Source organism: Stigmatopora argus, chromosome 1, assembly GCF_051989625.1.
Source record: "Stigmatopora argus isolate UIUO_Sarg chromosome 1, RoL_Sarg_1.0, whole genome shotgun sequence".
Classification (NCBI taxonomy): domain Eukaryota; kingdom Metazoa; phylum Chordata; class Actinopteri; order Syngnathiformes; family Syngnathidae; genus Stigmatopora; species Stigmatopora argus.
Window position 1 is genome coordinate 6,369,849 of NC_135387.1, and position 13,095 is coordinate 6,382,943.

The 13,095-nt window shown below is 39.6% G+C and overlaps 1 protein-coding gene across 4 annotated transcripts in view; it reads right to left on the minus strand.

Moving 5' to 3' along the window:
• flna (filamin A, alpha (actin binding protein 280)) overlaps positions 1–13,095 on the minus strand; it is a 46,715-nt gene that overhangs the window by 10,338 nt on the left and 23,282 nt on the right. For 2 of the 4 annotated variants that reach the window (XM_077614398.1, XM_077614262.1), the window contains exons 5-32: positions 12,514–12,661; positions 12,313–12,431; positions 12,147–12,224; positions 11,689–11,851; positions 11,410–11,610; positions 9,357–9,494; positions 8,334–8,460; positions 8,118–8,254; positions 7,847–8,043; positions 7,607–7,720; positions 7,184–7,327; positions 6,981–7,104; positions 6,647–6,807; positions 6,474–6,564; positions 5,944–6,113; positions 5,744–5,861; positions 5,019–5,131; positions 4,780–4,929; positions 4,393–4,711; positions 3,552–3,725; positions 3,315–3,477; positions 3,073–3,233; positions 2,350–2,517; positions 2,054–2,177; positions 1,832–1,988; positions 1,566–1,755; positions 705–728; positions 50–297 (exon numbers count right to left, since the gene is read on the minus strand). In XM_077614398.1, coding sequence (XP_077470524.1) covers positions 50–297; positions 705–728; positions 1,566–1,755; positions 1,832–1,988; positions 2,054–2,177; positions 2,350–2,517; positions 3,073–3,233; positions 3,315–3,477; positions 3,552–3,725; positions 4,393–4,711; positions 4,780–4,929; positions 5,019–5,131; positions 5,744–5,861; positions 5,944–6,113; positions 6,474–6,564; positions 6,647–6,807; positions 6,981–7,104; positions 7,184–7,327; positions 7,607–7,720; positions 7,847–8,043; positions 8,118–8,254; positions 8,334–8,460; positions 9,357–9,494; positions 11,410–11,610; positions 11,689–11,851; positions 12,147–12,224; positions 12,313–12,431; positions 12,514–12,661 — 4,221 coding nt within the window. The remainder of the gene's footprint in view (positions 1–49; positions 298–704; positions 729–1,565; positions 1,756–1,831; positions 1,989–2,053; positions 2,178–2,349; positions 2,518–3,072; positions 3,234–3,314; positions 3,478–3,551; positions 3,726–4,392; positions 4,712–4,779; positions 4,930–5,018; positions 5,132–5,743; positions 5,862–5,943; positions 6,114–6,473; positions 6,565–6,646; positions 6,808–6,980; positions 7,105–7,183; positions 7,328–7,606; positions 7,721–7,846; positions 8,044–8,117; positions 8,255–8,333; positions 8,461–9,356; positions 9,495–11,409; positions 11,611–11,688; positions 11,852–12,146; positions 12,225–12,312; positions 12,432–12,513; positions 12,662–13,095) is intronic. The other 2 variants (XM_077614477.1, XM_077614312.1) reach the window with 1 other exon arrangement.

Below are 13,095 nucleotides of genomic sequence, written 5' to 3' on the forward strand. Positions count from 1 at the left end.
ATCTTAGACCATAGACACCATAAGCCAAATGAACTACAAATACACTCACCTTGACTTGGAATGGACTATTAGGAATGTGCTCTCCTCCAAATCGTACACAGATGACATATTCACCAGGCTGTGGCGCCGTGTAAAAGATGTCAAATGTACCATCCTCATTTTCAACCACATCTACATCCACCTCCGCACCCTCGGGTGTGCACACACTGCAGGTCACTTTGCCCTTCCCAGCTGCCTTAGCGTCCACAGTGATGACCGTCTGTTCCCCAATCTGAATGGTTGGGCCAACACCAGCACCTGTGGGATTGCAACATCGTCAAGTAGATGATTGAGTAGCTCATCCATTACATGGAGTACTAATCAAGCATGCATATTTTACCACCAAGAAAAATAGAGTAAAGATGAAATTTAGTCATGTTAAATCCAGAAATGACTTGCCCCAACTTATAAAAAGATAAATATTTCTATGTAGAACTGAAGATAGATTATTAAATGCCATTTCTGCATGCCAACCTAAATTAGTATGGTGTATTCAAATGAACATGAAATGCTAAGATTAAGGCAGTAACAAAATAAATAAAAATTGGGAAATTTTAGAAGGTTTAAATCAAGAAAAAAAAAATAGAACCCAGATTTTAAAGTGTTGTTTCCATGCTTAAAGACAGGAATTTTTCTAAAATACAAAGTTGTTCCATTGGTCTTACCTAAACCGTGACCTCCAATTGAGACTGATAGTGGGAACGGTGGCAAGCAGGATGTGCAAAAAAAAAAACAAGTGGAAAAACACAACAGTCAGGTGGGGTGATGAGAGGCCAAAATGTGTGTGCTCTAAAAGCTTAAGTAGAAATATTACAACATAGAAAAAAAAATGCTGTGTAAGGCAAGGAGGGGTGTGTGAGTGTTTGTGCATGTGTGCATGTGTGGCAGAGTGAATGGGCAAAGAATAGCAATAGAAATACAGCTTATGAATGCATAAAAAGATACAGCAAAATTGAGCTTTATGACAAACCTTAGGAGCAGACATTTAAAACCAATGGCTAAAGTGCTCTCTTGATTCCATCAATGTGAAACTAGTAATCTTAGAGTGGGAATTACTTTTGTGTGATCTCATGCTCTCAGCCAGTGACCTTTAGCAAATCTTAAAATAAATACAAATATTTAAAAGTACAGCCTATTTTCATCTGAAAGCGAAGGACATTCTTAGTATATAAACATCACTTTGAAAAAATATTTTGTAAACTTCATGAAGAAACTGCCTGGTTGCATGCTGGGCTGAAGGAAAGATTTTAACTCCAATTTCCTTAGTTAATTGGGACTTGCATTTAAAAAGAGATCTTAAGTGCCTTGCACCACAAAAAAAAAAAATATATATATCATGTTTTCTCATTGAGAATGTAGTAAATGAACATAAAACCATAGCTGGGCACATTTGTAAAGATATCTGCAATAAATATATACATTGAAATGTATCATACTGCGGATTTTTAGTGCAAGAGAATTGACCTGCATGATCATACCTAAAAAAGCAAGTAAGAGCAAAATTACATAAGATATTCAGTGCATACCTGTGACAGTGCATTTGCTGGCATCTCCTGTGGGAAGGGCTCTGATGCGATACGGCGAATATGGAATCTCGTCACCTCCGTACTTGATTAAAATGGTATATCTGCCTGTCATGTCGGGGACATACGACACCAGATATGTTCCGTCGTGGTTGTCGCGAATGTTGGCCTTCTTTGGCTTTCCTTCTGGGTCCTGCACATAGTTATTCATTAAAGGGCAAATCCACTTTCAATGAACAACATTCTTGGATGCCCAGACAGACACTCACAGTAATTTGCACTGCTAGCAGTCCCTCCCCTGCATCCTTGGCATCAATGGTAAACTCCACAGGCAGAGAGGCAGGCACCCCTGTGGTGTTCAAACCTGGCCCACTAGCACGAACTTTACTAGCATCGTGTGTAGGAAGCACCTTGACCTTAAAAGGGCTGAAGCAATATACATAATTCAGTGCCATAAAAGACTTATGATTACAAGTCTGCAAGCTTTTTACCTCCGTGGGATTTCCTCATCAGCATATAAGACGTTAATGGAATATGGACATTCTCTAGTTGGAACATAGCTGACTGTGTGAGTTTGGTCACCATTATCTGCAATTTCCACAGGCTCCACAACACCTAATAATGCACAAAAACTCTTAATCGCATCAAAGACGTTAATTTATAAAAATGAAATGAAAGCAGTTAGAACAGTAGGAAGGTTAATTTGTACTGTAATTGTCAAAGTTACAGCATGGTCAATATTAAAAAAGTACAGTAAATGTTGAAATTGATAGCCATAAGAACACACCTTTGGGTCCTTGCACACGAACTTGCAATGGAGCCACTCCAGCTTTGGTAGCATCCACTGTAAAGACCTGTGGAATATTGGCTCTGACGTTGGTGCCAAGTCCTGGACCTTGGCATTTCACCTTGGAACTGTCCACTGTGTCACTTACTGGCACTGAAAAAGGACTCCCTATCAAAGCAACACATATGTGGTTTAGCTGTGTAAAATACAGGTTTTCAATTTATGCCAAAATAAAGCAAGGGGAGTTCAGTATGGATCCAATGCTATAGTTAAATCTAACTTTAGAATCTCTAAAACTTAAGAATTTATGTTTCACTATTTAGTCTTTAATCCCACTGTTTTTGCCCACAAAAACTTTGAAGCATAAAAAACAAGTTAAAAGTGAACTACAACCACATTGGTACCAAAAACAAACATGCAATAACGCGATTCTGCCGTCTTTTGGATAACTAGAATTGCTACAAAGCAAGTTTGCAAATTATCAATCTGCATTCAACCAGACCTGGGACAAAAAAAAAGAAGAATTGGGATTTAAGGATCGATTTGCATACATCCCTATGATATATCTTATCAAATTTCATTCTAGTCAGTCAACAAATAACACCCAAGAAGCCATTTTTGTTAGTGTCCAGAAGAAAGAAAAAAAACAACCAACTACATTTACTCGCCAAATTTCCCCCAATATGTTCAAATAAGTACTAGTAATTTTGAAAGGTTTAATACCGTTGATAGGTTGTCCCCCATAGGTTACATTAAGGTTGTATGTGCCTGGCTCATAGGGGATGTACTCAACACTGCAACTTCCATCTTTGTTATCAGTGCAAGACATTTTGGCCTCAGATGGACCTTCCATCGCCAAACCAAGACCACCAGTGCCGGCTCCCCTGTAAATAAAAAAAAAAAAGTACTATCATTCCACTGACTGAAGAGAAGTCTTTTAATTAAATGTTTCAGAGCTTGTTTACCGCGTCTCCACTGTGAACTTATTGGGCTTGTTGGTAGTGCCAGATTTCAGGCCCGGACCATGCACGCGTACTTTGCCTGGATCGCAACCTTCAGTGACGCCAACACGGAACGGACTTTTCGGCACTGGTGTGCCATCGTAGCAAACATCTACACTGTGAGGGCCTAAAGTACAGACAGGAACATTTAAAGGAGGTGTACCTGTGATTACAATTTTTGCAGTATACATTGCTACTAACCTTCCTCGTAGGGAGTGTACTCTATGTGGTAGGTTCCATCCCCAAGATCTGTTATCAGGCTGTCAGTACAGCTGCCCGAAGGGTTGCTGATTAGCGTTTTGATGTGGTCACCTCCAGACAACGTAAGAGCTCGAGCGTCTACTGTGAAATCTGTAGTGGCTTCACGGAAAATACCTTTAAAAAAAAAAAAAAGTTTTTTTTTTTTAAATACAGATTTGGGGAAAAAAAGTTGGCATATTTTAGCAATTGGCCATTAATATTTTTAAAGTTCATTTGGTGTTAAAGGTTATATAAAACCAGGATTGTAACTCCTTTTAGACATTACTGTTTTAGATCAAGATTTCTAAAGAAACTATGATCCAAGGCCTCAGTTATTTACTGGACTAAAACATTCACCCGAACCTCAACCAAATTACATGGCATGCTAATCTACAAAATAGTAGTTTGTGGTATACTACTTCAAAAAGAGGATAAAAGGAAAAAGTTGTGTCATATTACATCAGTAGGGAGGAAACAGTTTTGCTTACTATAGTGCAAAAGTAGTAAGAAGGAAATCTGTGGTTGTAGGGATGAACTAAAAACAAGTACAGATTATTTTTAGTAACCTGCGTCCTAACAGAATTTAACCTTCACAAACGTGTCAAAAAAAGTTGACCAAGTTGCATTGTTGAAATACTGAAACTTTTGCATCACAAGGTTTGTTGCTCACAAGAGGGCAAAGTTCACTACATTTCTAAATATGATTAAGAATAAAATATGGAAATATAATTGCTATTACATTCGCACAAATGGTAAACAAGTGGATTAAATAACAGTTTGTGGCATCTCTGATGAATTATACCTTTGCCTTCAACTCCTGGACCAAACACACGGATTCCACTGGCATCAATGGCTGGGTCCACAGTGAGCTGAGCCGGGAAGTTAGGCACATCCTGGCCACCATAGCGGATAGTCAGGGTGTACGAGCCAGGATAGAGCGGAATGTAGGTGATGGTGTACGTGCCATCTCCATTATCCTGAATATGCACTTCAGCCTCTGTACCACCATCAGAAATTATCTCTATAGTCAGTTCAGCTGGGCCAGCATTGGAACAGTCCACAATGAACTCCCCAGTCTCCCCAACTTTAGCACGCTCCAAGCCGGGGCCAGAGCAACGCACCTGACCGGAGATAATTGCATAGTTAGGGCGTAAGATTCTGGCGTGTCAATGTATGAACTGGGGTCTACCTTAGTGGGGTCTGTGGCAGGATAGGCAATGGGTGTGAAAGGTGATCCCGGGATCTGGACACCATCATAAGTAAGTTCAACCTGGTATGGCCCTGCTTCTCTTGGGATGAATTTCACCTGACTGGTTTCTGGACTGAGCCCTGGCTCCACCTGAGAAGTTTTTTTCCCAGTTTTAGATGTCAATTTTTGGTCAGCATGGCACACAATGAAAATATTAAAATACTAATAACATGCAACACCTTGCAGGAAACTGGCTTCCCTGATGGTCCAGTCACCTTGGCTGCCACTTTGCCTTGACCTCCAGCACCCTTTGATTTCACATTCACCTCCTGATCCTTGCCTACAGACATCTCTACAATAACACAAGCACAGGGACAGAAATGGTGAAAAACATGTATATTATGATGAATATGTACAGCTGTGTCAGTGGTGTCAAAATTAAGGCCATTGGGGGTGGCAAATCCAGACCATCACTTCATGTCAAGGAAATCCTCAGCGTTGACATTTTTCACTAAAGTATAATTCCTGTAGTCCTAGTTGAAATTAAGAACTACAAATATTGAATACTGATTGTCCTCTTCCCCCAAAAAAAGGTCAATTTTATATTATAGATTTGTTTTCCTAAGAGAAAGGAAATTTAAGGGGGACTAAAAATACAAAAGGAATATAATTCCTAAAATTAAAATACATAAAGGCAAAACATTTTCCACCCTGTATTTTTAATCATCAAAAATGCAAAAACTTCAAATGTAAAATTTTACATTTTTTGGATTTAAAAGCAATGTCTATTAAAGCGTATTAAAGATTAGTTAACTATAAAAATGAGGTGTTTGATGATCAAATATTAGGTTAATAACAGCAGCCCTACTTGGGAGAAAATTGTCCACCAGATATTACCATAATTACAATGAGGCCCATAAACAAGAGATTGACACCCCTGAGTTGTATGATTTAAAGCACATACTGTCACCGAGGCCTGTGACATTAATCTTGCTAAGGTCCAGTGAGGGTGCCACTGCAACATTAAAGGGACTCTTTGGTATATGATCTCCACCATAGGTCACTGCAAGCCCCAGAGGACCCTAATGACAAGACAGAATAAAGATTCAAACGATTGCTCAACATCTCTTCATTTTATGACATTCTAGGGGTTTAAGGCCCAACCTGTTGCACGGGAGTGTATTTCACAGTTTGGGTGTTATCATGGTTGTTAATGATTTCAAAGTCCTTAACTGCCTCTGCTTTGACGGGCCCGACAAAATTACATTCGAGATTTGCCTTTCCTGCTCCTTTAGTGGTCACGGTGAAATGAGTGGGCTTGTTTAATTCAACGCCTAGAAGAAAAAAAAGAGCAGAAGGTTAGCTAGACAATGTGAAGACTGCTTAAATACATGGTGTCTGCAACAGTAAAGATATTCCACACAAGTCAAATTACAATTTAAATACAATAAATATTTATAGAGGTTTAAATGTATGCTTTAATTTCTGACTTCTCATTGCCACGTGATTTCAATTGGAAATATTTCCTTACTGAGAATGAAAGTATCAAAGGCATGAGATGGTCTGTGAGAAAAATGTGATGGTGGTACGGTGGGAATCCATTGTATACTACCAACAAAAAAATGTTGCGCTTTGAGCGCATTAACTCCGCAATTAGGTACGTATAATAGAAAATTTAAAAGAAATACCCTTACCACCGCGGCTGAGTCCTGGCCCTTCTGCCTTTACTTTACTGGCGTCATGTGCAGGATCCACTTTAATCCGGATTGGTGTCATTGGAATAGCCTGAAAAGGTCAAAATAGGCATAAACACACCAACACATCTTTCAAATTGAGGATAAACACCGTTTATTAAATTGCAACTTACTTGGTCAGCAAAAAGAACCATGATCGTGTAGCTGCCTGCCCCAGGAGGCATATACTTGACAGTGAATGTATCGTTGTCGTTCCTGATGATGTCAAAATCAATGTCTGCCTCAGCAGGACCCACTACCCCGGGGGCGCATTTGATTCCGATGCTGATGTCACCTTTGGACAGAAAAGTGAAATCATGATGCACTGGTAGTTAGAAATGTCCTAACTAATAATGCAACCTTATCAAATGAGGGACCCAAAAATGCACATAAAACCTAACACCACCATTTTAGAGTCAAATTTATTTTGCATGATTTAGTTAAGGGAAAAAAACATCCCGTCTTTACCTTGACCAGCTTCACCACAATCTACTGTAAAATATGTTGGCTCAAAAGCCTTGAGACCAGTCTTTGCCACTCCGGGTCCAGATACCCTCACTTTGTTTGGATGGCATCCGGCCCCAACATTCATCTGTTGCCCAACACAAATCAAATTAATCTGTGACCAAATGTTATTTAAAGAAATCCTTATTAAATGTTGGTGCACATACCCTGAAAGGGCTGTCAGGGATGTTGACTCCTCCCCATGACACCATGACTGTGTGTTTTAAAGGTCTGCGTGGAGTGTAACTGCAGCTATATGTGCCATTGCCATTGTCTTTAACATGCACATCCAGAGGAGTACCTTCCCCATCCTGTATAGTTCAAATAAAGAGAGTAATAAGATATGCTTTGGTGAAATTAATATTTTAAAAAGAGCACATCTCTACCTAGCTTAGTGTACTGTGCCACATAAAGACAAAACAGCATTGGAAATGAAAGAATATCAAGAGCTTTTGCAACTCTTTCGAGCAGTTGATGAAACTTGTTTTGAGCAAACCACTAAAAGTAAATTAATTAACTCGTATCCTGTAGGTGGCAGTAAGAAGCACTTCTCTGCTTTAAAAGATCAAATTTGGATAAGAGAACTTTACCTGTGCAACTATTTTCAGTGGAGCTTTTCCACCTTGCTTGGCATCAACCGTAAACTCAGTGGGTTTCCCAACAGCCAAACCACTACTTTGAAGACCTGGGCCATATGCCTTAACCTGGGAGGAAAATACAAAACATACTTGTTAGGAAAAGGACCGGAAAGTCCTATGAAACCTTCAGGCTACCATTAGATGCAATTTTAGAGACATGACATTTTCTAGCATACCAAAATTCTTGGTTACCTTGTCAGGATGAAAGTCTTTGCCAGGTGGGTTGACAATCTCAGCCATAAATGGGGAGTGTTGAATATCCTCACTGTTACAAAGAACATGTACTGCATACTCTCCAGGTTCTGTGGGCCAGTAGCGTACGTCGCAAGAACCATCTCCTTTATCGTCACATTCAATTTTAGCCTGGGATGGGCCCTCCACTGAGAAACCTGAAGAGAACAACTCATGGTTAGCGAATCATGTAGGGCATTAGGTGCCGGTGAACATTTTAAGATATACATACCCAAGGTGCCAACATTTTCCCCGACAGCCTCTACAACAAAGTCAGCAGATTTGCCCATCACGCCACCCTCGAGGCCAGGACCCCATGCCCTCACTTTCTGTTGTCCAGCTTCAGGGCCAATTTTAACTTCAATGGGACTGAAGATCAAAAACAGGCTTAGTATATGTTCACCATTTAATAATAGTGGTAGCATTGTGTGTGTGAGTGCAAGTGTACCTGCGTGGTATGTGCTGTCCTCCCCAGGTGATTGTGATACTATAGGTGCCAGTTGAGGTGGGGTAATACTCAAATTCATACACACCATCTCCCAAATCTTTCCTCTTGCAAGGCTCTTCAAGCCCCTCTGTAAACATGGATCCACATTAGTAACACTGGCATAAATGGGGGAAAAACCTGCAACATGGCTAGGGTTCAGATTTGTAGAGACTTGCATTTAAAAAAAATATTGTATATTTAAAAGGACTCATTTATCACAGCTACAAGGACACCTATTTGACTTCCCTTCAGGCATTACGCCTGAACGCAACACCATACCTGTCAACTTGTACATTTTTGCCGTATTTAATGCATGTTTTGATCATTTCAAAGTGTACGCCGTATAATAACTTTTGTGCGGGATTTTATTTTTTTATTTTCATAAGTGTACGTTTTTCTCAAACCGATCTCATTGTACCCATTTCGGTTCTAATCCGGATTGTCTCGGGCACTGGTAGCAGACAAAAACGTCATCGTCGACTGCTAATTTTGTCGTGCTTTAAGCATGACATGCACAGTCCCCTTTCCACTATATAATTATTGCGCGTCACAAAGCAATGTACACAGACAGTCAAGCTGTCAGCATCATACAGCGACATCTACAGAATCTTAAAATGTAGTGCACCGACTAAATGGGCACTACATCCAATTTGGGGAAAATGATCGACTTTTAAGTACGCTCTATGTGAGTAAATATTACGGTCAATTGTCTTGTAATTTACATTCTTAGTGTATAATGTAAAAAAATTGTAGGCATACGCTTTGATTGGGACATCATTGTCTTTTTTTTTTTTTTTTTAAATGCTGCAGTTTTTTTTAAGTGTTGTGGAACTGGGTGACAAAATGTTGGTCAAACCCCTTACCCATAATAATAAGCACATACATTAAAGGTTTTGAAAAAGAATGGTTTAGAGATCTTTTAGATTAAGCATCAAAGCAGAGGAAAACAATCCTCCAGCACAATAAACATTAAAACACACTCACTGGGTCCCTTGATAGTAACTTTGAGCTCGCCAGTACCAGCTCCTTTGGTGAAAACCTTGAAGTCTGCAGTCTCTTTTACCCTCAAGCCCTTTGGCTGCAGACCACGGCCCTTTGCTTTGCATAAGCTGGGGTTGCATGCTATAAAAAACAAACAAAAAAAACACACCCACACAGTGAGAAATGGGTCTGTATGTTCTTGCAAACTATGACAGCAAATCAGGTCAAGACAAATGTGCGTGTATCAGTGTGTGGTCCACATCAAAACTGAATAGTATATGGATGGATATGACATTTTATTCTAGCAGTTAAAAGTACTCTTGCTATGAGAAGGGACTAGAAGGATTATTAAACTTCAGAGAATTTTTTTTTTAATTTTTTCTAAAAGTGTCAATATTGTATTAGATATCATACCATGCAAATACTAGTTTGTCAAACCCTAGGAAATTAGGCTTTGAACCATGTACATACATTCTAATCTGGCATTCAAGATACACTGCCCTTCCTAGGTGACATACTTTTTTCATTCAAACCAAGACAATAACTGGGGATTTGAAGGAGTGAACAATAGCCAATGGTGGCCAGTGGAATACATTAAGCACTGATTTGCTCTTGGATAGGTCTGCCGTAGTCTTAATGATACAGTATTAAACTAGACTATTGTAGGAGAAACAAAATTGCCAAACATATAAAGTTATGACAATGGGGCCTTGCATAAGTGCTTAACTTCGACTTTGTCATAATACCATTCATGTGCATAGACAAAATCAATGTAAATAATTTTACATTAGACTCAATAGCATTTCCAGCATTGAATTACGACTTGTCTGTATTCTGCATTTTTGGGTAAATTCTTCAGTTTTTCCTCGCCCATCTTATCTTAAATGAACATGAAGCAAAAGGAAGTGGGTCTTTACCACTCCTTTGGGAAATGACATCCTTCATGTATAGTGCCTGTCACAGTCAGATGGCTTTGCAGTGATAATGGGAAACTATAGGAAGAGATGAGCTATTTGATACGTACAAGAAATGTTCATTCAGTTGTGATCTACAGTAATGGATTTCATGTATTAAAAGAAATAAACACCACGTCAAAGTAATTACATTAACCCATACAATGCTAGGCATTCAAGAGAGGACAGGATTGACGAGTACAACAAGGAGTGAGTATTGAAGAGATGGTCTTTTTTAGTTAATACATTCTGAAACAAGAAATACTTTTAGAAATCTTTTTGTCAAATAACCCAGTGAAAGGAATAGATAAAGGCTGCATGCAAGGATCAGATTAACAGTGCCTAATGCCATTATATAATCTGGTGACAGAATTTTACTGAGCTGGAACAAATTGGATTCAAACCATTTTAATCACGAAATGGCTACTAACAACAAGACAAAATGTCGGTTGCTTAGCAGCATGTAAGGAGAAGAGAATTTCCTCAAGGAGGTGTGAAATTCTTTTCTACTAGGTTACTAAAAAATAGAGAAAGCTGTCAGGCAGATGGTTTATACGCAAGTTCACAGGTGAAACGATACCAAGGCATGCAGTTTTACAAAAAGCATTCACGGGCATACTCCTTGAACACTCAAACATCCAACCATGCATTTCAATTTAAAAAAAAACTTTTAGATGATCATTATGATGGTGATGATATTTGATTGTCACCCCTTTTGCTACTAATGTAACTTTCATCGAAAAGTGACACGCATCTTTTGAGATGAATCACTCTGGGGAAAAAAAATGAGCTTATTGCCGAGTCTTTTACCAAGACTGTGATATATGGACAGACAGGCACAGACATATTTTAGGTACCCAAAGAGACTCCCGGAAACAGGAAATAACAGCAGAAGGAAGAGGCAGCTCCCGACAGAGGGCAGATGCCACCAGGCCTCTATCAGAAGAGGCCAGGGAGGATCCAGCACAGACACAGAACAAGACAGCAAAACATTAAATACAAAAAGAAAACGGATTATAAAACAAAACATGTAATCGCTAAATATGTGAGTCACTGACAACCATTAACATTGGAAATATTACCACAAAATATTTAAGTCATACCTTCACCAATGTCCACTGTAAAGGGACTTTTGTTGATCTGACCGCCAGCAAAGGTGACATATATAACATGTTGGCCCTCCTGGGTTGGTTTGTAGGTGCAGCGGTAGCTACTGTTTCCCTTGTCCTCTATGTTGCAAGTTACAGTGTTCTTCTTGCCTGCAGGGTCCATGATCACAACATCCACTTCACCAACACCAGCCCCTGTTCAACAGAAGGAGGGCTATGAGGCCGTGAAACGAGAAAGAAGTTTTTCATCTAATATTTGAGCCAATCAATTACCTGCTGTGTATATATCAAAATAAGTACTCTTATTAGCAATGTTGCCCATGGGCTCCAAGCCAGGGCCTTGAGCAGTGGCCTTGCTGGAGTCTCCCTGAGCCATGCCAATCTCCACCTCAAAGGGGCTCTTGGAAATGTGTTGGCCTGCAAACAACACTGTGACCTACAAAAGTCAACCAAAAAAACAGAAAATATTTATCAGAACAAAGAACACCTCCAGCTCAAACAACATTTTCAGGCTTTATAAACATTAAATGTCCAAGTCTAACAGTATGTTGTAAAGTTAACTTCGTAATGATTTAAACTGAGGCCAACACCTTTTTTTTTTTTTTTACTGTATACTAAAAGCATTTGGAGTTGAGCTCAATAGAATTCGCAGTTCAATTTTTTTATGGCTGCTAAATGTATTCCAATAATCCTGATCACATCAACCACACAAACACACAGACTTTGCTTACCTTGTGCATGCCTGTGACTTTTGGGATGTAGAAGACTGAGTAGGTACGATTCTTGTCGTTGTTGGCTGTCACCTTGGCCTGGACATACAATTGATTGGTTTAAAAAAAATCAATAAATGCAGCACTCAGTGACAGCGTGTGAGTAATAGCAACAGGCATCTATAACCTCCTCTCTGTGTCCAGCAGGGTCCTCGACATAAACGAGTACTTCTCCCATTCCTGCACTGATGGTCTCCACAGTGAACACGGCCTTTTTCATCACAACATTGCCAAGCGGCTCAATGCCTGCCGAAAGTAGGAATGGTTTAAATTAGCATTTTTTTAAATTATATGTGTTTTGGGGGGCCAAGAATCTGTGTGTATTTACCTGGCCCATAAGCACGTGCTTTCTTGGGATTGAGTTTGGGTCGAAGTGGTGCACCAGGTTTAAGTTTCCCCTTTGGGAACTGGGACAGGTAAGTCATGACAGAATGCTCATCCACATTGGGGTCAACAATTTCCTCAGGTGTTATGACCTAGGAGAGGAAGACAAGATTTTATTAACATGAGGTAACAAGGGTGGTAGTCATTTTATTTTTTATGAAAGGAATGTAGGCTACAGCTGCATAGCTAAAAGAAAAACTAATTTGCAGAAGCTACATGCAACCTACAAACACGCAAAGCCATAATCCACCAATGGAAACACATGCCCTTTGTTTTTCTGCAATGGTCCACCAAAGACTGAGACAAAAGGCTCTTCTCGGAAGTATGATAGCGGTGGGCGGAAACAGCAGCAACCACACACTCAAAGTGTGAGCACGCAATGCTGTGCCAGCTGACAACTCTGTGCCAGTCACCAGAATGACAATTATGAATTTTAAAATTGCACCAAAAGGTTTGGTTAACGAAGCCCCGAGTAAAGGATCCATCAGAATGTGGATAGAATGATATTGTTCAGATTAAGTTTAGA